At 37.3% G+C, this 25,225-nt stretch overlaps 1 protein-coding gene across 8 annotated transcripts in view; it reads left to right on the top strand.

The window, feature by feature from the left end:
- Window positions 1–25,225, top strand: part of LOC145985162 (ral GTPase-activating protein subunit alpha-1) — a 201,986-nt gene that overhangs the window by 86,448 nt on the left and 90,313 nt on the right. For all 8 annotated transcript variants that reach the window (XM_083118842.1, XM_083118847.1, XM_083118845.1 and 5 more), the window contains 13 exons: window positions 35–206; window positions 2,681–2,800; window positions 3,797–3,898; window positions 4,792–4,952; window positions 5,900–6,011; window positions 11,175–11,297; window positions 13,684–13,933; window positions 14,663–14,866; window positions 18,190–18,318; window positions 19,240–19,380; window positions 20,398–20,594; window positions 21,480–21,578; window positions 24,720–24,875. In XM_083118842.1, coding sequence (XP_082974968.1) covers window positions 35–206; window positions 2,681–2,800; window positions 3,797–3,898; window positions 4,792–4,952; window positions 5,900–6,011; window positions 11,175–11,297; window positions 13,684–13,933; window positions 14,663–14,866; window positions 18,190–18,318; window positions 19,240–19,380; window positions 20,398–20,594; window positions 21,480–21,578; window positions 24,720–24,875 — 1,966 coding nt within the window. The remainder of the gene's footprint in view (window positions 1–34; window positions 207–2,680; window positions 2,801–3,796; window positions 3,899–4,791; window positions 4,953–5,899; window positions 6,012–11,174; window positions 11,298–13,683; window positions 13,934–14,662; window positions 14,867–18,189; window positions 18,319–19,239; window positions 19,381–20,397; window positions 20,595–21,479; window positions 21,579–24,719; window positions 24,876–25,225) is intronic.

Here is a 25,225-nt window from a genome sequence, read left to right on the forward strand (position 1 = left end):
CTGTGTGTTCACATATATATATTTTTTTTCATAGTGAGGATCCAACTGTAGCTGCTGTGAATTTGGTGAGAGAAGTGCTGTACAGCACTCGAGATAATGTGGACTTTGTGCATGAAGTATACAGGCAAGCATTTCTGCTCAACTTCAATCATTCCCCAGCCATCAGGAAGGCTATAACTGTTTATAAAGACTGGATACAAATGAATGTAAGTATGAAACTAGATATTTTTGGTTATTTTGGTTTGGTTAAATCTAATAATTGTACATAGTTAAGAAAAAGGGGCAGTATACATACTAGAGTGAGTTGATACCACTTTGACCCAATACTTACTGATTCCCACTGACATTGATGCCAATATTTGTAAATTGCAACCATTACAGAATATTTATAATATAGTTAAATGGAAGTACACCATATCAATATACCAGAATTTGCTTTGAAATATTCATAGTTTCACAAGGTATAATTATGTACGAGGGTCACTATTAATATTTTGAGCCTAACAATGAAAAAACAGGAATTTGGCATTGAAAACTGCTTTATTGTTTTTCGAAGTATTCTCCTTTATGGTCAATACACTTTTCCATTCGTTCGAACCATTTGTCAAAGCAGTTTTTCCAATCTTCTTGAGACACCTCCATAATATGGTTTTTGAACGCATCAACGGCATCTTCCGCCGACGAAAATCGTTGTCTACGCAATTTATTCTTGACATTCGGGAACAAGAAGAAGTCATTGGGTGCCAAATCAGGACTGTACGGCGGATGACCCATCAATTCGATTTTTTGACTGTTCATAAAGTCGGTTGTTAGGCGAGATGTGTGACAGCTGGCATTGTCTTGATGAAGAATGATCCGACGGCGTTTGTTTGTTTTCCGTATTTGATCGAAAACCTCTGGCAAACAAATTGTTGTGTACCATTCAGAGTTGACCGTTCTACGTTCCTCTAAAGGCACAGTTGCCACATGACCAGTTTTCCCGAAAAAAAAACAGGTGACCATTTGTTTCGATGTGCTTCGAGCGCGAACAACTTTTGTTGGATTGGGTTCATCTTGAAACACCCATACAGTCGACTGCTGTTTACGTTCCGGCTCATATGCATATATCCATGATTCGTCACCTGTTACAATCTTATATACGTCTTTTGAAGCACCATGATTGTATTTATTGAGCATTTGTTTGCACCAATTGACGCGAGCGTCTTTTTGAGTTTTTGTCAAATTGTGTGGGATCCAACGAGAACATACCTTTCTCACAGCTAAATGATCATGTAATATTTTATATATGCTGGTGGAACTAATGCCTATTGTTGCCTCAATCTCACAGTATGTCACATGACGATCTTGCAGTATTAGGTTTTGCACAGCATCAATGTTTTCTTGAACAACAACTGATTTTGGACGACCTTCGCGAATCTCGTCGGTGAGCGAATGGCGGCCACGATTAAATTCGTTATACCATCGTTTCTCAGTGGCAAAGGATGGGGCTTCATCGCCAAATGTGGAAGTAACTTGATCGTTGCACTCTTGTCTTGATAATCCACGTCGAAAATCGTAAAAGAATCATTGCACGAAAATATTCACGAGTTAATTCCATTTTATTGTTGTCGCGCAATCTCCAAGGCAACATAAACAACACAAATGAAGCTATTGACAAAACATTTGAAGTACGTTATGGTCAATAATGCCAGACGATTCCGTGCAAACGTCAAATCACACCTAACTTCAATCAGTGTTGCCAAGGCTCAAAATATAAATAGTGACCCTCGCAATCACAAAATCCATTGCTTCCCACAATGCTTTTACCAAAATAATGAAAATTACACATTTTACATAAATTCCAAGATATTTATATCCCATAAAAGTGGCACGTACCATTTTGCGAGGCCCTACAAGATTCCCGCACTCCAGAAAAGTATCTGCCTGGATTGGTGATTAAATCTGAAGTGATGCTTTCTGAAACAGAAAAACGTTACCTAAGTTCTGATTATCAGTTTAAAAGAGGTTAATGATTATTGTTATCTCTCCATTCATGTAGTTGGTCAAAATTAATTTTCTTCCACATTAATTTAGTTAACAAAATTTCCCAAAATTCCAAGTCCAGCGTGGAATGTAGAAATACCTGAAGAGCACAATACTGAAGAATAAAATGAAGAGAGAGTTACAGATTTTTAGACAACATTCTTTTTTACTCACTTGATTTACATAAATGTCTATATGGCTTTGGAGATTCTACTGTGTTTCATGATCACTGAAGTATTTCCTGATTATTTTGTAATTTTTATAGTACAGTCTGGGTAGAACTTTCTGCTGATTAAATTTTATTAGTTTCTTATTTATGTTCAGGTACACTTAGTAGGATTTTCATCTCCTTTGGGATCTCTCAGAAATTAACAGATTTCATCTTATGCCATGGTTCTTGAATACTGCTATTGTATACAATTTTAACTTTCATTCTTTTGATTATATCCTTTGGATTTAAGATATATGGTTCATGTATTGTCAAACTTGCATGAGCGGATTTAACATTATTTTGAAGCAAATCTCCATAGTAATTTTCAATTGCTGGAATGTCTGATGGTATTGGCATTGATATGATCAGTACATAAGGATATTTGTTCAGACCTAAGTGAAAATATTTATTGTTAAACTGTATCAATTTTTTTTTATTTACTTGCAGGTGCCAGAACTGCCAGCATTTATGTTGGAACCTCTGGAAAGTCACAAAGACGATTACTCTCAGCATTCCACATTTTCAAATAGAAGTGGTCCTCCTTCGTCAGACTACTCTTCTATGGAGGTAATGTGTAACATTTTTGCCTTTTTAAAAATGATCTGAAAATCAATCATCTCTAGTACTGTCAAATGCAGTGCCCGATTTGAAAAATTGGGAGTTATTTTTTGCAACCATGCAGTACACACCACAATTAATGGATGTCTTTGAAACTTAAGAGCTGCTTCAGTAGCTTTTTCTCCGTGCTCTGTTATCTACAGCTAAATCCTCTTGCTGTGCAGATTTCTCTTGACTGCTTTTTTTGTACTAAAAATAATGTGAATTTCATTTTTTGTATTTTCTTATTTTTTTATATCTTATTTAATGTGTTCTATCCCTAGAATGAAACCTCATTAGCTCATGAATGATTTTATTTCCTCAAACTTGAGAACCCAGCTGGAGTTCTTCAGCAGATAATAATAAGAAAATATATTGAAGAATAAGATAGAAGACACTGATGACTCAAGTTTACTATAATTCTGTATTCTATATTTTTCATTTTTTATATCCTACCTTTTATTTTTGACTCTTGAGGGTCAAGTGTTTTTGTGCAGTGATATTTAAATGACATAAATTTAAAATTGTGCATGTCTATTTACGTACTTTTTTTTAGCCTTGTGTTAATATGATTAATATTAAGACTAGAAAACTTCTTACGTCACGTGCCGGCAACATATTCGTTAAAACACTAAAATAACACACAAACAGGAGTAGAGACAACCGCGTCTACTCTGTCTTTCCCCGACCAACCCTGAAGATGACTCCGTGAAGGAGTCGAAAGCTTGGAAGAACTCCTAAGTGTTTTTTATCGTGCTGTTTGTGTGTTATTTTAGTGTCTTAACAAAAATGATTAATATTCTTACTCCTAATATACTTGAAGTATCCAGGTTCAATTCGAAATATGCAAAATTGTTATGTATGTGCTTGTAGGACTTGAAGTATGAATTTTATTTATTATTATTATTATTATTTTTTTGCTAGTAAAGTCTTTCCATTTCAAAGCCTTTTTATGATTACTTTCAGCCTCAGGAACCAAGTGAATCATTTAGGATAGGAAGGCTACGGAATGATTCTTACCTTGGAGCAATTCATAGAGAGAATCTGATAGTTAGGGCTGGTCTGCAGGTAAGATTTAAACAGACTTAAATATTCCATTATTTTGTGGTACGTAAGGGAATGAGATTCACATAGGGCTAATATAAGTTATCCTTTATTCACCAGCCAAAAAAGCATCTTACTCATAATTCGATTGATATGCATAAGAAGCATAGCATCCTTTTTCCTCAGCGAACATTTGTAGGGAAATTTCCTTGATTTGTGTAGTCCCAGCAATTCAGCTGTCTGCGTAAGTCACCAGAATCTATAGGTGAATAAATTTTTAGTTTTTTCGCAAGTTACACAAAATTATCTTATATTTGTGCAAGATGTGATTTCTGTACTACCTTTGTGTTTAACATTTATAAAACAACCATTACTATTGAGTGATATAATATATATACATTCTCCAATCTCGTGTTTTGAGATTTTCAGAAATGTAGGAATAAGGAAATCATGACACAACTTTGATCTTTTGTAACAAGTATACAAATTGCATTATGGTCATAATATTCTGCTGAAATCCTAAATTCTATGTAAAGTAAAAGCATGGTATGGTACAGTCATGCACACTTCTGGATTATAACTACCACATTGACTTTCAATGTGATAATTACAACCCTGAAGTGTCTGTACCAGAGAATATGCATTTTTCACAAAAAAAATTCCCAAAGAAAAAGTGAAAAATTCTGTACACCATAAAATTTTGAATACTCATGGAATTTGGGGACTTCATGTTGGAAAACCTGGAGTTACTAACAAATTTATTTTTTATTTTTTCTTGTCACATTCTGCAAAGTTATAATACAATTTAATTTTTTTTGCATGTAATGCTCTAATTATGATAGTGCCGTTTACTAGTACTTAGCATGGTGTATTTGATCATATATCATTTATAATTCTCAAATGTTTGTGCATTTCAGAACGTGTTGCAGGTGTTTATTACTCATGCAGCCAATGTGTTCCTCCTGGAAGTGAGTCCAGATTATCCTCTCCTGCTGGAGGAACAAGTAGATATCTGCAAACGTGTGCTCAACATATATAGGTACATGGTGATGCATACACGCATGGAGCAGAAAACTTGGTGAGCTTATCTCTTTCTACAGTGTTTAAGGCTACAGTAAACTTTACAAAGTTTTAAAAACAAATGTTAAGAAGGGAACAGAAGTCACAGCCAGTCACATCAAGTTCCCTCACCTCTTTTCTGGGTTTCAAGACTGATTTTGCAGAGCAAATTTGCACATTGTACTTTCCTCAGTAATTATAGTCACAGTTACATACATTAAAGATATGCTCTTCCGTTGACGAACTACAGTGAAGCCATTTTCGAAAATTCCTCTCCTTTCAGAAATTGCTATGATATTCCAAATTTTGGAAAAATTACATCTGCTTAGAATTCTTTCTGGAGGATTCATATGAATCTTTGTGTAGTTTGCGTTCACTATTTATTGTTTGCCATCAACAGAAAACTCTCCACTTACACTGGGGTTACAATATAAGTGGAAAGTAAAATATAAATATGTTATGAGAAAATATCATATGCACACTATAAATGTTATACTGACACACATAGACATGATCCTCCTTCTTCCCGTCGTCATGATCATAGTAGTTTTGTAGTTATGTAAGACAATTTCCCCATCACGTATATCTAGACCACAGTGAAAGCAAGCCAGATGAAAATCCACAAGAATGCTCTAGAAGGAATTTTAAACAGATGTAATTTTTAAGAATTTAGAATATCGTAGCAGTTTTTTGAAACTGGAGGAATTCTTTAAAAATGGCTTGACTGCACAGATCAAAGATCCAGCAGAGCCTTAATTAGGAAGGTGTGTGAACCATTCAGGGCAAGCAAGGAATGTTTGCAGTTATATATCAATCAGTAAGATGTAAGTAACTGGTATTGGTAAATTTTACACCAATTGCTATTGGTTAAAATTTCATGTCAGTCCTTCTTATACCATTCAGAGAAATCAGTTGTTTTCAGTATGCAGTATCTGTTTTTATTCAATTACTCCTTCATTATTTCAGGGAGCAACTATTGTTGGTGCTGTTGCAGGTTACCTCACTTATTCTGAGCAAAACACCACCAAAGAGAAAGGAAGATACCCTGGGGGGAAAGCTAGCTCCTGCTATATTCCAGGTAAGCTTGTTTCATTCGCTAGGAACGGAACTTGCTATTATACACATTACACATATTTTTTTGCTTGTTTCAAGAGGGCACAGTGGTAAATTCAGGTCGAGACAAAATTTGCAATATGCAGATGTGGCCTACATAATCTTGCACTTACTAGGGCTGAGCCAATACTGATGTATTGATATAAGAAAATATGTGATCAAATTTAATCACTGATACCAGGCAGTGACATCCGATATTTCAATGGCGTCCACAGGTGTCTACTCCCACTTTTGCAGTCTCGATATCCTGGGAATTATGCAAAACATGCAATTACGTTAATTAAGAAGTTGCAGTGAGTTTCGTGATTCCAGTGTAAATGTAAGGTGCAGCTTAAATATCTCCCTACTTGTAAACAATTGTGGGACAGAAGGTAAGCATCAGAGCAGAGTGTTATACAAGGGCTGGATAATTAGTACTAGCAACATGCCAAAGTAATCAGAAAGGTGCAATTTTATTATGCATGCTCGCTCTTCAAGTACGAGGGTGAATCAAATATGAACGAGCCTTGATTGGCTAAGCGTTGGAATGGGTAGCAGGGTGTGATTCGGTATGTGCAGCCGGTAGGTGGGGCTGTCGTGAGTCAGGAACCAGAACAGCCGGCGTGCCGCATGCTTCGTTTAGTAGCTCTCACGATGAGTGAGCAGAGTGTGCCAGTGTCTGTTGCGCAACGCATAATCATCAAGTTCCTCACCCAGGCAAACGTCAAACCAGCCAAAATTTACCGGAGACTGCAGGCCCAGTTTGGGAATGGTACCCTCTCGTGGGCAAGAGTGAAGGTGTGGTGTAAGGAATTCCAGCAAGGCCGTGAACGTGTTGCAAATGAAGTGCACGAATGACAACATGGCTCGTGTTCGTGAGCTTGTCGAACAGGATCGCCAAGTCACTGTGAAGCAAATTGCAGCAGAACTTGGTGTGAGCTATGGAAGTGTCCAATCAATCATCACAAAGCACTTGGGCTTCCGCAAAATCACAGCTCGGTGGGTTCCCAAGCTGCTGAATGTTGCTCACAAAGATGACCGAGTTCGCATTGCTCGCCAGCTTCACACTCGTTTTGACATGGAAGGGGAAGCGTTTTTGCATCGCATTGTTACCTGTGATGAGACATGAGTGCATCATTACACCCCAGCATCCAAGCGTGCCAGCATGGAGTGGAGGAGGAAAGGCGAAGGAAACCCGTGAAGGCCAAAGTTCGGTTGTCTGCGGGGAAGGTGTTGGCCACGGTGTTTTTTGACTGGAGGGGGATCCTACTGGTGGATTTCTTACACGAATGTTGGACCATCAACTCACCCTACTACTGCGGCCTCCTGGATCAAGTTAAGGTGCAGTATCGATGCAAACGACGAGGCTGTCCCATCCGCCAGGTCTTGTTCCTCCACGACAACGCCAGACCCCATACAGCAGGTGTTACGCGGCAGAAACTGGTGGAAATGCACTGGGAACCACTTCCGCATCCACCATACAGCCCAGACCTTTCACCATGTGATTTTCACCTGTTCGGACCCCTGAAAGAAGCACTTGGGGGCGAGCAATTTGCGACCAACGATCAGGTGGAAACCTTTGTGCGCAACTGGTTGGCTACCCGCCCAGCTTCATTCTACGAGAACGGCATCAAGAACCTACCACAACATTGAGAAAAATGTATCACTAAGGGTGGAGACAACGTAGAAAAATTGGATGTGGAAATGTCTCTGTTTCCTTCAATAAATTTTGTTTTTCCGCACACGGCTCGTTCATATTTGATTCACCCTCGTAGGTCCATGATTACCTCTCACGTTTCACATATCAAAATCACAATGTGACAGTCTTCAAACTATTTCCCATGGGGTTATTTTTAGGCCAGAGTGCACTTGTGCAAACTGTGAGCATTACGGGCATTGAAGGATCGCATAGCTGATGAAATTACTGTTATTCCCCAAGATACAAGCAAGTAATGTACCACCTTCATCATACTACTTTGAGAGTGTCCTCAAAACAGTGGCTCCTATCTTTCTGATGTTTTGTACTATGCCTTAGTGCTTGGGGCTCTTCCTGTTCAAAGTAACAAAGCAATTGAAATTAATGTGTAAAAGGTGAACTTCTGCAGTTTTGACATGTGAAATGATAAGGTAATCATAGACTTATTCAAAGAGCGAATGTATGTAATAAAAATAGCATTCTTTTGTGGTTACTTTGGCATGTATATCGCTTTGTTCTAATGTTCACCTTTCATCCCACAGTTAGGCTGCACCCCTTATTAAAATATTTTCATGTTCTGACTGTCTCATGGTAAATTGATGTGGTATAGTTGCAGTGGAATTCTTATTTGTTATACAATTTAAATTGTGATGATGTTCAAATATCAGCTGTGGTAACAATGGAAATTAGTAAGAGTATTGGTTTCAGTGTAGGTTGTGCTCAACCCTAATACAGGGTGCGGCAGAAATATTGAGACAATTTAAATTTGCAATATCTATGTTATACTTCAGAATAACAACGAAAACACTTACATGAATGGAAAGTACATACAAAAGCATTTCATGTGATGCCTATGTCTTGAACATAATGTCACTCTGATGGTCACCATTCTCCCTCAAACAAACCTCTGTGCATCAAAGCTTCCCTGACCCTCCTCCCAGCTTCCGGACTTCGCACTGTTCGTCCACGTCCTGGGCTCTTCTTGCTTGTGGCTGATGTAGACGTTCTGAAGAGTCTTACCCAATTGAGAATTGTCTGTCATGTCGGCACTTTCCCATTTCTCCCAATGTTGAACTGACGCCTGAATGTACGGTGCATTCTAGTGGCAGAATCTTTATTCTTAAAGTAACATTCCACTGCGAATGCACGATACTCACTTACTCTCTCTGTCGGTAGATTCTGGTGGTGCAAATTTAAACCATCTCAATATTTCTGCCACACCTTGTACATGAAAAATATATTGATAGAGACAATACTACCATTAGTATTTTCATGACATCAAACATTTTTTGGTAAAGATTATATATTTCTGCAATATATTGAAATTCATGATATGAGAAACTAATTAAATTAAAACTAATTAAATTAAAATCATTGTTAGGCCATATACCGGGTGTTCTGCTTGGGACTATAATAATGTAATGATTTATTTCCAAAACTTCTTACATACATACATACATACATAAACTCGGAAAGTTTTGTTACAAGCCTAGTACACTTCAACATTTGCACCATTCCACCTCAGCACATACGTTCTCTATTGTTTGTGGCATCACATTGTTGATTGCAGCACTAATTCTTTCATGTAAGTCTGACAGATCTCGAACATTTGTAATATACACCTGGTTCTTAAAACCCCACAAGAAAAAGTCGTGCACAGTAAGGTCCGGTGGCCGTGGTGTCCACGTTATCCTCTCCCAATCCATTTCATTGAAGTTATTATCACAGAAACATTGGACTTCTTTGGCAAAATGACATGGGGCTTCATCTTGCTGGGAAGATTGTTCCTTCTGGAAGTTGAGGCACAGCATATTCCTGTTACATGCCCATGTACAGATTTCAATTCTGCAAGTGCCAAATCATAAAACACCTGTTGCATGGTGACTGATGCCATCTCAGCAATTTGAATGACTATAGCTCCTGCGCATGTGTAACCTGCTACAGCACATTGCTTTTAAAACTTTCTCAGTTACTCTTCATAGTGATGCCAACTTTCCGTCCAATGGTACAAATTTTTCTTTTATTATAGTCCTGAGCAGAACAGTCTGTATAAGCATATTTGACCATTTTTCTACTTGATATGTCATATTTTAATGGTCATATTCAGCATATTACTTTTTGAAGATAGAAAGAACTTCCTCTTACACCTAGCTATTTCCAAAGTGGATTAAATTTGCTCCTCTTCTATCAGTTGAAGTAGAAAAAAGCTTGTCTAGACACAAAATTTGAACAACTGCAACTCAGGGCTTATAAAGGGGACAAAGAAGTATGTGGAAATATCCCAGCAAATGGTGTTGATATTGATATTTGGAATAAAACAAATAGTCCTACATATTTTCAAATTTCATAATTTTAATTTCTTTCTTTACTGTTTTTTATTGTTATACAAATTAGTTCTTCACAAAGAAATAAACTATATTTACTGGTATTAACTAGAAATTTATGTTATTGTTAGGACATATTTTTTATGAGAGCATATTCTTTATGGTTTAGGGCATATTTATAGACATTTTTAAGTGCATATTTTATTTTGCTTTTTTGGTGATTTTTAGGTCATAAGAGTCCTAGCCCTGCACATTATTTATGAATAGAGCTTCTGCAATATCTTAGTAATGTAACTTATTCCTTGTGCTAATATAATTTAATAATTGTGTAAACACGTAAAAAGGAGTACGGTGATTAAAGAATGCATTTTTGTTGCAAGCTATAAGTTCAGCATCATAAAAAGTTATGAGGTTAGTATAATATAACATTGTGATTTTTCTTAACTCTTGAATTTAATGTAACATCAGAATCAGTCGATGTAAAACTTTCATTTTTGTGTGAAAAAAGTTAGTAATCATAGTTGTTCTCCCAGACACAAGCAGAACAAAATTCGTGTTCTTACTTTTTTAAAGTCAAGAACCACACAAATAATAAAATTTCCACAATTGTTGATGTCCACACAACATCGAAGATTTACTCTTTGTGTGATTGTCAGTGTGCTGGGTATTATTTTGACATAATAAGGTAAGAACATATATTTACTGCATGTGGTATCAGACACTTTGTTCTTCAACACCAAAATTCTAAACACCTGCTCAACTCTTTCTTTGCTACCACAGCTGGCGTAGGTATAAGTAATGGGTATCAGAAATTTAAAATGGTGACAAATTTGCTAATGGTTTTTGAAGTATGCTTATCATTAGCAAATCCCAACACCAAGAGCAAACAGGGTAAAGCCAATGATCTGCATTGGAGATAAATGCAGAGGAGACCGAGATACCCAACAGTTTCCTTCACTGTCTATTGACATTGTTTCTTTGTTCTTTGTCCTTTGGACATGCATTGCAATTGCAACAATTCATTAAGAAGATGTGAGTTAGTGGACATTTATTGTTGTTTTAGGTACTGATGCAACATCTGAAATTTACCACCTGTTCTTGATAATGACTTATAAATTGATTTTTGCAGACATTGATTGTCACCTGGATTAAGGCCAACCTAAATGTGGTTATTTCTGCTGAGCTGTGGGACCAGTTTCTTCATGTGCTGTCCTCTCTAACCCAATGGGAGGAGTTAATCAGGGAGTGGGCCGTAAGTTTTATCACATGTTCATTTAAGGTACCATCTCAACATTCACTTGAATGACTTAGAAAAATCTTGGTCAGGGTAGCTTTCTGCAGGAAATTATTTTGTTGTGAAAATTAGTTGTCCTCTATGCATTACATATACAATTAAGGCACATAGGGCATTGGTGCTTCAGGGTCAACATGTAAAGCCATACTTCCAGTGGCGGCAATTAGGGGCCACCCCTACTTTTTGCTACTTTTGCCCCCACACTATGCTAAACCTTATGTATAAAGGGAAAGTAAACTGTCCTTCCCCCCCCCCCCCCCAGTTTTGGTGCCTTGCCCCCGCAATTTTAGAACCTAATTGCTGCCACTGCATACTTCTATCCATGTACTGTGCACATTTAAAACATGCATAAAACAAGGTGAAGTGGCAATGATGCAAGCAGCAACTTACACACTAGCAAACAACAAGCAACACTGCTTTAGACAAAATGCCATTTAAAAAATGGTCAGTCTGTAGGATGAATAGTATTAGTAGGGGCATGCATATTTCGTTTTTGGCAAAAACACGAAATGTGAAATAACACATTGTAATATTATTTTTTTATGTTTCTGAAAGGTGTGAGGTGCATTTTCTTACCCTGTTTTGTCAGGAAATGATGCGAAATGAACTGCAAAATGCGAAATAAACTCTTAAACACGAAATTTACCGTTTAACAGTTGGGCTGAAAAGTTCGTAGGCTAACATAGTAAAAAATATTTTTTTGACAAAATTCGATTTTATTCTTCAATATAGTTGCCTTCGAGGGCGATACAACGATTATAGCGGTCATACAATTTTTCGATGCCATTTTTATAGTACGATTTCTCTTTAGCCTCAAAATAGGCCTCAGTTTCGGCGATTACCTCTTCATCAGTGCTAAATTTCTTTCCAGCGAGCATTCTTTTAAGGTCTGCAAACAGGAAAAAGTCACTGGGGGCCAGATCTGGAGAATATGGTGGATGGGGAAGCAATTCGTAGTCTAATTCGTATAATTTTGCCATCGTTTTCATTGATTTGTGACACGGTGCATTGTCTTGATGAAACAGCACTTTTTTCTTCTTCAAATGGGGCCGTTTTTTCGTGATTTCATCCTTTAAACGCTCCAACAACGCTATGTAATAATCGCTGTTGATGGTCTGGCCCTTTTTGAGGTAATCGATGAATATAATACCATGCGCATCCCAGAATACTGATGCCATAACCTTGCCAGCCGACTGTTGCGTCTTTCCACGCTTTGGATTCGGTTCATCACGTGCAGTCCACTCGGCTGACTGTCGATTGGACTCTGGAGTGTAGTTATGGAGCCATGTTTCATCCATTGTAATATATCGACGGAACAATTCGTGTTTATTACGGTTGAATATCGCTAAACATTGCTCCGAATCATCAAAACGTTGTTGCTTTTGATCGATTGTGAGCACGCGCGGCACCCATTTTGCACACAGCTTTCGCATGTTCAAATATTCTTGCACAATATGTCCAACACGTTCCTTTGATATTTTTAAAGTCTCAGCTATCTCGATTAACTTCACTTTACAATCATTTAAAATTATTTTGTGGACTTTTTTTATGTTTTCGTCGGTAACAGCCTCTTTGGGGCGTCCACTGCGTGCATCGTCTTCGATGCTCATTTCGCCTCGTTTAAATTTAGCAAACCACTTCTCAACGGTTGATTTTCCTGGTGCAGAGTCCGCATAATGTTTATCAAGCCAAGCCTTGGCTTCAACAGTAATTTTTTTCGCCAAAAAGCAATGCTTTATTAACACACGAAATTCTTTTTTTATCCATTTTTTCACAATAACAAAAGCTGCTTCACTCACAATGCTATATCTCACGTACTAATTATCCGGCAGCTGTGAAATTTATACACGTATCTTTTGAAGGTTAGTACTAAGTAAAAATCACATGGATTTAATTCTAGTAACGCCATCTATGAGTCAGCCTACGAACTTTTCAGCCCAACTGTTATATACCGACGCGACACTGTCTGAAGTTATGCTATTCATGGAAAATTGATTAATTCTGCTGTAAATATTTGAGAAGCAAAAATGGACCCCTTTATACAGGAATAAACTTAATATTCTGGTAATGATTTAAAGTGCTATTAGAAGGGATATGTTTATTTTGTGTAATAGTGCAGTTTTTAAATCAAATTCGGGATTATATTCACATTTTTTAAAACCAAAATGTAATTTTATATACCGCTATAACAGCGAAATTTCATTTTATTTACCACTTTTGAACCCGAAATTGACTCTGTTTTTATACCAAAATTTTGCTTTTTTATTTACCAAAAATATGTGCCTCTAAGTATTGGTAACCATTTTTTGTGTCCTCAAACATGAATTGGTTTTCTTTCCTGCAGAAAACTCTGGAAACTTTGACAAGAGTTCTTGCAAGGCATGTGTACAATCTCGATCTGACCGACCTGCCACTTGACAGACTGACAGAGCAGAAGGCAAAGAAGAGGCGTGGAAAGCAGGGGCCTCTGGACCAGAGACCGAGTATTTCCGTCAGCCGACAGACCAGTGATGTCCAACAGGAAAAGTCCCAGTCGGGTTCAATGCAAGCAGATGAAACTGGAAGTGTCGGAGGATCAAGCTACAGCACACAAGGTGAATTGCAACTGGTTATGTAGAGGTGTAAGGTGCATTCTGTTTATGTTCAGGAGTAAATTATTATTCCTAGGGACTTATCAAAAAATACCTAGCTAGAAATTCTTGCCAATTACCACACATCCAGAAAAACAACAGTGATTGTGTGTTACATTTTAATTTTTACCATAGTCTGGCTTGTCTGCCACAAAAGGCATATAATTTAGGAATGGGATAGATTAATTGTAACTAGGTCAGTACTGGCCGATATAGGTAAAATTACCCATAATTTAAATGACCTGATACATGTACAAATAACCAATAATTTAGTGCAAAATTCTACCGTTTTGTTATTTGTAAGGGTACCTATTTTTTTTCTTTAACACACAACAGTTGCAGTTTAGTAGAATAGGTAATACCATTTTCACTAAAGAAAAAAAAATTGAATTTGAAAGTCTCTTGTAATTAAACAAATTGTCCTTATGCGCATTTTCAAGATTCTGTGACATAGAAATATATACTTTAGGAAGCAGAAAAATATTACATTAGAGTTTTTGGATACTGTGAGGACAGCTAAAAACTTGTATTGTTGATATTTATGTACCAAATAGTATTACTGTAGAAAAAACATCTTTATGTCTCATTCCATTTTTGACTTCGAAGTTTTACCAACTTCATCTTGAAAACTATCTTGGCTTTAGAGTTAAAATATATGTTTTGTTGCTAATTTTACTGGTTGTCTGTTTGCAGATCCGAACGGTTCATTTCGCCAGGGAAGTCCTAGAAAGCGGCAGAGTTCTGGTGAAAATTTTGTGAGACTGGGGAGCCCACGTTTTTCTCACGCCAGATCATCAATACCTCGTAGCGTTAGTGAAAGTAATTTATCTATCAAATGTAGAGGAAAGCTAAGGGAACCCCATTCACAGCCACCAAGCAACACTGTTGTCATTCCAGGTAGGATAGCTATCTTCACTTCCCTCTTCATTACATGCAATATTTATGTATAAATTATATGAAGCTCTAATGATTTCAAATTTTAATGATTTAAATTCATTTCTTGTCTTAGGCTCTTGCATATTTAATAATGGAACTTTTCCCCATTGCTCATCCATTTAGTGTTTAGGTTAGTGTGAATTTAAACATAAAATATGCTTAATTGATTATTTTTTGTTAGTCAAACTAAGCTGATATCACTTTGAACAATGCATTTAAAATTGTTTCCATTAGCTATAGTATGTATTATGTTGCAAATACACTGTATCACTAGCAGAATTTGCTTTGAATTGTTTATTAGTTTCGCTTGTAGATATTGAGAATATTAAAATAATGTAATTTTTTATAAACTCTACTTTTGCCATAATTTTGGTGCAAAATTTATTCAAAATCAGTATTTAGCATATTTCTAAAAATATTTGGATCTTAAGGAAAGCACCTGTTGTGGTATTGGTGTAGCTGTATTTTAAATAATTCAGAAATTTATATTTGTCCAACTATTGCAATAAGCTCTGGTGTTGACATTGATTCATGGAGGCAGTGTATATAAAATTATTTTGATCACAAAATAATTTTATATTGTAGTGTAGTTTAACCCAGCCATAGGCAGAAATCGGCGAAGGATAATGATGATGATGAGTGTAGTTTAACTATGTTATAGTGTTAGAATAGATTCATCAGTACACCATTAGCATTGGCTAAAATGGGCATATTTATTTCGATACATATCCTGTGCAAAATAATGTAAGGCTCAGCTGATATCACATTGAATCAATGTCAGTAGGACCGCTGATACTCTTAACAATTGCATTCAATATCAGTACCTGAAAATTGTAACAATTCAAAGTAAAAAGTAAAGTAAAGTAAAGTGCTCCCCTGTGCTTAGCACCATGCCATGAAGCCATATAGGGGGTAACGCCCCACACTTTCTTGATCCGGTTGTGAGTGGGGGTGATGTGATCAGCATCACACCCCTGACTGCCTTTACCCCCCAGGGTTTCCCCCAGGTACCCATGTTATTCGACGCTGGGTGGGTGCCGGAGCTGCTTCCAACGTTAGAAAAGTTCCCGGATTTGAACCGGCCGGGGATCGAACCTGGGACCTTGAGCATGGTAGTCAGATGCGTTACCGTCTGAGCCACCGCGGCCACAATTCAAAGTAGTTCAGAATATTCATGATTGGGGAAAGAGAGACGCGGTAGTATATAAATACGGAGAAACTAGTACTCACTTTTATCCGCGAAGCTGTTTTTTCTTCTTTTTCGATTAATTTCAGTGGCCACTGCCACCATCCTCGTTGGAACTTGCTGCGCTGTTGCTTGGCGTGCGTCTTTTGTTCGTAGTTCTCTGGCTGCCGTTAGGTGCGCTGTGCGTCTTGGTGCGTCGTCTGCTATTTCCGGGCGATAACTGCTGCAGTAGTGGAATCCAAGTATGGTGCGCTTGCCCGCTATCGATGTTTAGTTCGTGCGGGAAGTGCATTATGGCATGCGTTTCCTTGATTTTGGTGTCTATGAGCGTGTGGGCAGTGTGTTTGACTCGAACCTTTTGAATTTTATGGCTATTGTATTTGATATGTCTAGCAAGACCAGTAGTGGGTTGGGCTTTTTTCGCATGAAAAACTTGGTAAAATCAACTTCCTGGACATCACCATCAGCCGTGCAGTTAACAAATTCACAACCACCGTCTACAGAAAACCGGATGCAGGCAACCAGTGCATACATGCTCTCTCTAGCCATCCCCCTAAGCAAAAAGCCAATGTGTGGCTAAACTTTTATCGAAGAGCCTTCTCCTACTGTGGCAAAGAAGAGGATCTACGAGAGGAGATAGCCACCATCACAGAAATAGCCCTGAAACATGGCTACACTGAATCACAACTCTCCACTTGGTGCAGTAAGGCGGAAATACAGGTCAGACACCCTAACCTACCACAATCAACCCATCCACAAGCAACCCAGCCACAACCAACCCCCAGTGACCAATATAAATGGTTTGCCTTCCCCTACCATCCCACCACTTCCAACCGCATAGCCAAAGCCCTTCTCCCATTTGGCATCAAAGTAGCGCACAAACCCAACTCCAAAATAACTGACAAACTGAACAAGCACAAACGGTACTTCCTCTCCCCCCTTGACAACCCAGGTGTATATGATGCAGAGTGTGAATGCAAGGCTCATTACATCGGCAGGTCCATCAGATCTGTCAATGAAAGAATCCAACAGCACCTAGCAGATGCGAAAAAAGCCCAACCCACTACTGGTCTTGCTAGACATATCAAATACAATAGCCATAAAATTCAAAAGGTTCGAGTCAAACACACTGCCCACACGCTCATAGACACCAAAATCAAGGAAACGCACGCCATAATGCACTTCCCGCACGAACTAAACATCGATAGCGGGCAAGCGCACCATACTTGGATTCCACTACTGCAGCAGTTATCGCCCGGAAATAGCAGACGACGCACCAAGATGCACAGCGCACCTAACGGCAGCCAGAGAACTACGAACAAAAGACGCACGCCAAGCAACTGCGCAGCAAGTTCCAACGAGGATGGTGGCAGTGGCCACTGAAATTAATCGAAAAAGAAGAAAAAACAGCTTCGCGGATAAAAGTGAGTACTAGTTTCTCCGTATTTAGTTCAGAATATTTATAAATTTTAACATATACATTTTCCATTATAACTATGTACTATATCATAGCAATTTACAATAGTTTTTGCTTTTAAATATTCATAATTGTACATGAGATAATCATTTAATCACAAAATCCATGTGTTCCCACAATGTTATTGCAGGATATTTACACTCTTGTGAAAGTGTTACATGGTATTTTTGTAAACTCTGTTCCTGGTATTGCTGATTAAATTCCAACTTGTACTTTAAGATACTGAAGTTTCGGAGATTTGCTGGTTTGTATCAGTATCTGCTCATATTGTTAAATAAATGTCTTAAGTATGCAGTTTCTCTTCGAAAGTCAAAACCTATTGCTGTTGCCTGGTTACATACTAAATTAAGGAGGTGAGTGAACCATTCATTTGTTTCATGAAGCATTTGCAAATGTACATCTGATTGGTAGAATGTCAGTTACAGATATTGGTAGATTTTATGTACATACTTCATTGTATGTTTTCATCCATGTGATACCATAGCATAATACCAAAATATTGTGAACATAGTTACCTATAAATACAAAAATAGATAGAAATTTTGATTGATTATGCATCAACGTGCAATAATTATCCATCATTCTAATATTAACTTTTTCTTTTTACTTTATTGTTCACAGTTTTACCACCATCAGTTGAGCAAGAGGTGGCTCGTTTAATTGCATGCCCCGAGTCCAGCATTTATAGATCTACATCTTCAAAACTTCAGAGAAGGTCTAGGTCGATGGATTCTATTCGAGGTGCTAGAGGTGAGTATAAACTGTTTCTTATTCTTGAGGACCTCCTCGGTTGTACAGTGGTAGCTGCAAACTTGGTCCTCAATGCGACACATTGCACAGTTATTCTGATCCCACTTTTACCATGTGTCCAGTCTCGATTAACCTATCTGATCATAAAGTGGACTTAAAACAAACTCTGCCAAACTTTAACTTGCTTGGCATATTGCTTTTTGATTGTGTTTGTTCTATCCTATGTGTTCAGTCCATACAGTAGTGGTGTGGGTTCTCTTATCATCAACCAAATGCTGTTGGATTCTTTTATTTATAATTTGGTACAATCTGTGAATGTCGTGTACTTGTACCAGCACTCAACATTTGAGTGTTTCTCACTAACCAGTGATTTCTGAAATATAGAAAATTTTGTATTGTGCGTGTTTCTTCTAGAACATTGAAGGCTCACTTATTTCCACACGAATGTATTCTATTATTATTGCGTTTTGTGATGTCTAAGATAGAGATTGCACACCAAAGTGACTAGCAACAAGTAACACTTCACAGCATATCATTCCCTCCTGCCTGAAAAAAATATTCACTGTGGATGCACAACAGACTAAGGCAAAATGATACACTCTAGGAAAAGTGACCCAGTGCAAGCGACAAGGAACACTTGCAGTGTGCCATGCCATTCTATTTTAAAATGTTGCATTTATTTATTAAAGTTTATTTTCAGTGACGTGCCATTGAGATGACAGGCAACCTGTTGCATATTGCTTGTTACTTCAGTGTGAAATTACCTTTAGAAAAGTTTTACATGTTTTCCTTGCAATAAATTGTCTAACCACAGTGGATTCTCCATGTAAAATATTCTCTGCTTTAAAATTAAAGGATTTTTGTTTATAAAATTATAATATATTAGACATTGAATATAATTTCTTCTTTTTTTTTTCGCAGGTGGTACCCCTACCCAGCTTTCAGAATCTGAAGGTCCAACTAGAACGCCTTCCCCAGCCCCATCAAGTGGAGTAGAGAGCAATTCCATCAAGGACTCTCCTATGCAGATAGATGTGATAAGCGGAGATGGTACCAGTTTAGGTAAGAATGAACCTCTTTCACGTATTTATGTTTTCAGTCTTTAATTTCTTTCAAATAAAGCATGTTACCATATATTTCTTTAAAGTGTAAGAGACTGTGATTTCTTCATTTCATCCATTTCACAGTTCAAGACCAGATATGGAAAGCGAAGCTGTTCAAAATGATTATAATGATATTCAAAATCATTCAAGTCAAGTCAGGAGAGTGGATTTTAGGATTTCAAATAGCTAGAGGCATGCATATTTTAATTTTTACTAGAACACGAAATGTGAAATAACACATTGTAATGTTAATTTTTCATGTTTCTTAAAGGTGTGAAGTGCATTTTCGTACCCTATTTTGTGACTAAATGATGCGAAATGAACTGCAAAATTCGAAATAGACTCTTAAACACGAAATTTATAGTTTATTTACCGATGCAACACTTTCTGAAGCCAGAATTATTCTGTGAGTTATGCAATTCACAGAAAATTAATTATTTCTGCTGTAAATGTGTGAGATGCAAAAATGAACCCCTTTATACAGGAATGGACTTAATAGTATTCTGGTAGTGACATAAATGTGCTATTAGAAGGAATATGTTTATTTTGTGTAGTAAGTGCAGTTTTTAAATCAAATTTTGGATTATATTCACATTTTTGAAACCAAAATGTAATTTTATATAATGCTTTTTCACCGCTATAACAGCAAAATTTTATTTTATTTACCGCTTTTGAACCTGAAATTGACTCTGTTTTTGTACCGAAATGTTGTTTTTTTAATTTTATTATTTAGAAGTGTTTTTGTACTTCTTTTGTTTAATTGTGGTGATGAAGAATAATTATGATTAGAGGAAATAGATGAAAGATCATCCGAAGCAGTACAGGATACTTTGACTGGATATTTAACTACCATAGATATTAATGCTTACAGATAAATTTATAAACTATATTCACTGAGTTTTATTATGACTGGGTGTGTAGTATAAGCTAAAGTTAACCACAATAATTTCATGCATTCATTCACGCTGTGTTTCAGATTTATCAGATGGTTCCTCTCTAGAAAGAAGGTCTGTGATGGCAGGTGGTTCTGTGAGAGGGTGGCTTCCAGACGTGGCTGTTGTTTTGTGGAGGAGAATGCTTGGTGCTCTGGGAGATGTTAACCAGCTGGTGGATCCAAATCTTCATGCTCAGGTCTTTGAGTACTTGGTGGAACTCTGTGATACATTGCTAAAGGTACGATCTCTTAGTCATTTTAATTTATTTTGCTTGTTTACTTTAATACCATCAAAACCAATTTTGCTTGTTGTAAAAATCATTTGCCTATGAACTTCATAAGTAAATCTTAAAAACACTTTAGCATAATAGTTTTGATGATTGGCATGCTACATGATGAACTAGGATGTCTAATATGATAGACAATTTTATTTTGTGTAAGTGCAAAATCTTGAAATCAAATTTGAGAGTTTAGTGATATTTTGTACTTTTAATGACACTGAAATGTAGTTTTATATACGTACCAATTTGAACCCAAAAAAATATAGCCAGTTTTTTTAACAGAAATTTGAATTTTTTCAGTCACTAAAATTATGCGTGTTTATGTTGTATATTCAAATGTTGTAGGAATAATTGCATGACATTGCTTGCTTGTATTTTATATTTTCTAGGGATGAAATTCTTACTGGTATTGCCTGATATAGGTGTATTGGGTTATTGTACAGATAAACCCATACACATATATCAGCCAGTACATTTAGATAATTAATTAAAGGAACTAGAAAAACTGTTTATCAAAAAACATGTCTTCATGTGAAGTTATTGTTGTTTTTACCAAGCTCATATATCTGTAAATATATTATCACTGTAAATAGCCTGAAATTTAGTACAAAATTCTTCCATTTTGTTATTTATTTTATGATGTCCTTATTTTGCAAAGTAAATGTCTAAATATGCAGTTTCTTTTGCAAAAATGCATGGCAGACACCTGGTTACATACACTAATCAAGGAGGTTATTAAACTTCCATGTTCTCAAGGAATATTATAATTAAATATACGTACATAATTTTATCAGTTTCAGCAAAATTTTTGTTTGCCCATCCCTAATATTTTGCTTGTTTCAGATACGGTTAAATCAAGGAGTGTCTGGGGACAATCAAACAACTCCACCACCTCCTGATCTCATTCCACCAATTACAATTTTTGCTCCATGGTGTTTCAAGGTGAGCATTGATGTTCAATTTGGTGGAATAAACTTGTGAAATATAATGGCTTCATGTTGCTCCCATACATATGAGGGATAGTTTGGAAGCAAGTTTCATGGTTCTAGTAGAGGAAGAAATGTCCATTCTGGTGACACATGACATTATGGACCACTGACATTGAGACAGTTGTTTTTTTGCTGCACCAAGCTGAAGATCGCCACGTCATAAGACATGTTCAGTATATGAATGAGTATATGAATGAATTTGTGAACAGTATATTTGACATCAACATTATGTACTATTTTATCATTATTGCTGTTAATCAGCCAATGCCTTTTTCAAAACTGAGGAGATGTTATTTGGTGCCAGGTCAGGACAGTATAGGGGTCCATGCATTCAAAGCTGAAGTTCACTACCCATGTCCGTAGGCAGGAAAATATTTTTCTTTGGGGGGGGTTCATTCATAATTGTTCCCATGGGCGTCGCCAGAAATTTGAATAATAGTAATAATAACAATAATTATACAATAATAATTAAAATTTCATAATAATAAAACAATTTTATTCCATAATAATAATAATAATAATAATAATTATTATTATTATATCCTTGAGGGGGCTTACCCAATCCAGCAAATGAGTAAATATCCAGCACAAGTTTTTTTTTTCATACAGTGTGTACTGAAATGCACAATTTTTATACTTTGTTATTAAATTTTAGATACCTTCAAGAAAAAGCTTAAAAGTTAGATGGAAATTTTGTCAAAAAGTTTTTGCTGTTTGACCTTAAAACTTAATTTTTGGAATTTTGAAAAGTGTGGAACCAGTTATTTTCTTTAAAAACTTAGCTTGCTGCATGGATTGTAACCTCAATCACGAACGTAATGCACTGTGAAACTGGAGATCCTAGGTTTGAACTCCTTATCAAGGGGGATTTTTGACTTTATCCGACAGGGAATTTAAATGTTGGGAAGGTAATTTTGGGACAATCATAAGGGAATTTTCAGTTTCTATTCCTTGTGATGCAGGAACAACACTGGAAAGAGGACAGCAGAAGTGAAAATAGGAGGGTCGCGGGTAAGCTGGGATTCCGAGAATAAATCCTGTTTCACTCAAGTTTCAGAATTCCAAATGTATGAAAATTCTAGCTTGATCGTTTCAACATTGTCTCCTTGTATTTTGTGATTCTTCGAAAAAAAAATAAATTAAAATGAGTTACAGATTTTGGTTTCTTAACTTCCATTAATCCAACATGTCAGAAGTTGTTTTTTTTGGGGGGGGTTGAACCCCTGAAACCCCTCTAAATACAGTCATGTCACTACCTGCTGTTGTCATTACCATATAGGATCTTGCATTGTTATCAGGAACCAGAATTGAGAAACCCTGGCCTCTTTTGGCAAATGGTGGCTTTTAACCATGCCAGTGTGTTCACAGTACTTCTCAACGTTCACCATTCTACCTATAGCTCTTTTCAGTTGTTACGGCGTGCGCTCTAGAAGCTGGCAGGGGAAGTGGAGAGCGGGGAAACGACCTATCCAGTGCAACGAGACAGGCCGGTTAGAGAGAGAGACTGCAGCGTTGCCAGAGTAGCGGGAAAGGGGAGTTGAAATCGAAAGAACCATGAAATGCAGACGTCCCATTGTTCGCGTATCGCCTGAGAATGCGTATTATCCCCATCTTGTGGTCAGTAGAATACCGATAAGTGTATGATATCAAGTGTATACGTTGTAGGAATTATTTCCAACTGTACCGAATGGTAGCTAGCGTTGTCCATTACAATCACTGCGTCTTTGATGTTCCTTTCGTCAAGCGTATCTAAAAACTGCAAAAAAACACTGAAAACTAATTTACATTCCTGTAGAAAACCAATGTGACTGGAACCTACGTGACAAACAATAACGCGCCCACCTTTACCCACGGGCACTTTTAAACCCCCTGTACCCTCTTTACTTTGCCAGATTTTCGTTGGGGCGTAATTCTGATGTATGTACGTTTCATCTCAATGAAATACCTATATAGGGCAAAGGTTCCTTATTTTTTTAGAAGATGCATTTTTCGCAAAAACGTTACTCTGGCTGTAACTATATCGGCTCTCTCCATCAGAAATCGTCTACCGTCGTTGCTCTTTTTGTACTTGAACCCCATATACTTCAGTACCCTTCACAACGACGAAACTCCCCACTGAAAGCTTATTTGTGTATGCAAATCAACGAAAACTTGTTCAGTGTTGGATATTCACCCTTTACATAATACCCGAGGATAATTCTTCTTGTTATATCTTTATCGCAACCGTCGATTGCCTTTGTGATACTGTTCCTTTTGATTCGTTTGCGCGGTGATTCAAATGACGTGGACCCCGACGCCTCAAGACTGTCTTTGCCTTCCCTAACAATATGCTGCACAGTTCGCGTCACAATGGAACACCGAGAGTACAAATAAACGTCACATCACATGCCACATACACGTTTATCGAAGAAACAATGCAGTTAGGCAATACACGACGCGACAACAATTACTCCCACGTATGTTGTTCCTACATTCCGCTCATAACAAACAGGAATCAACACTGGGGCAAAAGACCATCAGCAACGCGGTGAATTGGCAACACAGCAACGTGCAAACGAAGTTAGCGCTGCAGCTTCCTCCCTCAACTGCGTAACTCCGGCTCCACCGCTAGGTGGTCTGTTCTCTGGTTGGTCAGCGGCATGTTCCCCGCTCCCCACTTCCCCTGCCAGCTTCTAGAGCGCACGACGTAAGAACTGAAAAGAGCTATAGTAAGTTCAGATGCAGATTGACTCCTACTTAAGTAATGTGAGCATTTTCTATGTACTAGTTGCCTACTTCCATCTGCTTCTGTGCATACACCTTACAGTCCAAACATCTTATTGGAGGCAGGCAAGTGTGTAACTGCTGATGGTATGTTTTCCCCCATCTGGACATTGCCTTCAACAATAAGGGTTCTGTGGAAACTTATTTTCATACCCTTATATAAAATTAGCAAAAACGTTTTTTCCTCCCACACACATTTTTAATTTTTATTTAGAGTTTTTTCAGTCAATACGTTATTATGCAGTTTTATGCTTTCATTACTTAGCTTTGATGCATTACTGTGATGTAGCTGTTGTATTTCTTGTTACTAATATTTCTTTGTTTGTTTCAGGCAATAACTCTACCTGATACTTACCATAGGGGAAAGTTGTCTGCCTATAGGTTACTTTGCAGTATCACTGTCACTCCTCAGGATATCCCCCCTCCTCGTGATCATATTGTTCAGTTTTATCGTATTCTTCATGTTGGTTTAGTGGGCACAGATCAGGTAAGGCATAATTGAAAGTATTTATTAGATGATGTAGTGTAGATTGGGTTCATATTCCTACACTTAAAACCCTTAATGTTTGTAACAAAATACAGCATGTAACATAGAAGATAAACCTCACTGTTTTGTTGGCTTCAATGACAGCTTATCAGAAATGGGAAATTGAGATAAGCCTCAGCACTGTTAGAAGGCAATGCTGCAAATCTTGCCTTTGGTGCGAGTTGGTCCTGGGTTTGATCTCCAGTGAGAGTCTCTAAATTTTAGTGTTGACTCAGAATTGTGAGGATAATTGGGAGCTATTTGATAGGAAAAGTAGCAGTCTGGTCTAGAATGCCTGATAATAGTGACAA

Source organism: Lepisma saccharinum, chromosome 3 (genome assembly GCF_977018435.1).
Source record: "Lepisma saccharinum chromosome 3, izLepSacc3.1, whole genome shotgun sequence".
Classification (NCBI taxonomy): Eukaryota; Metazoa; Arthropoda; class Insecta; order Zygentoma; family Lepismatidae; genus Lepisma; species Lepisma saccharinum.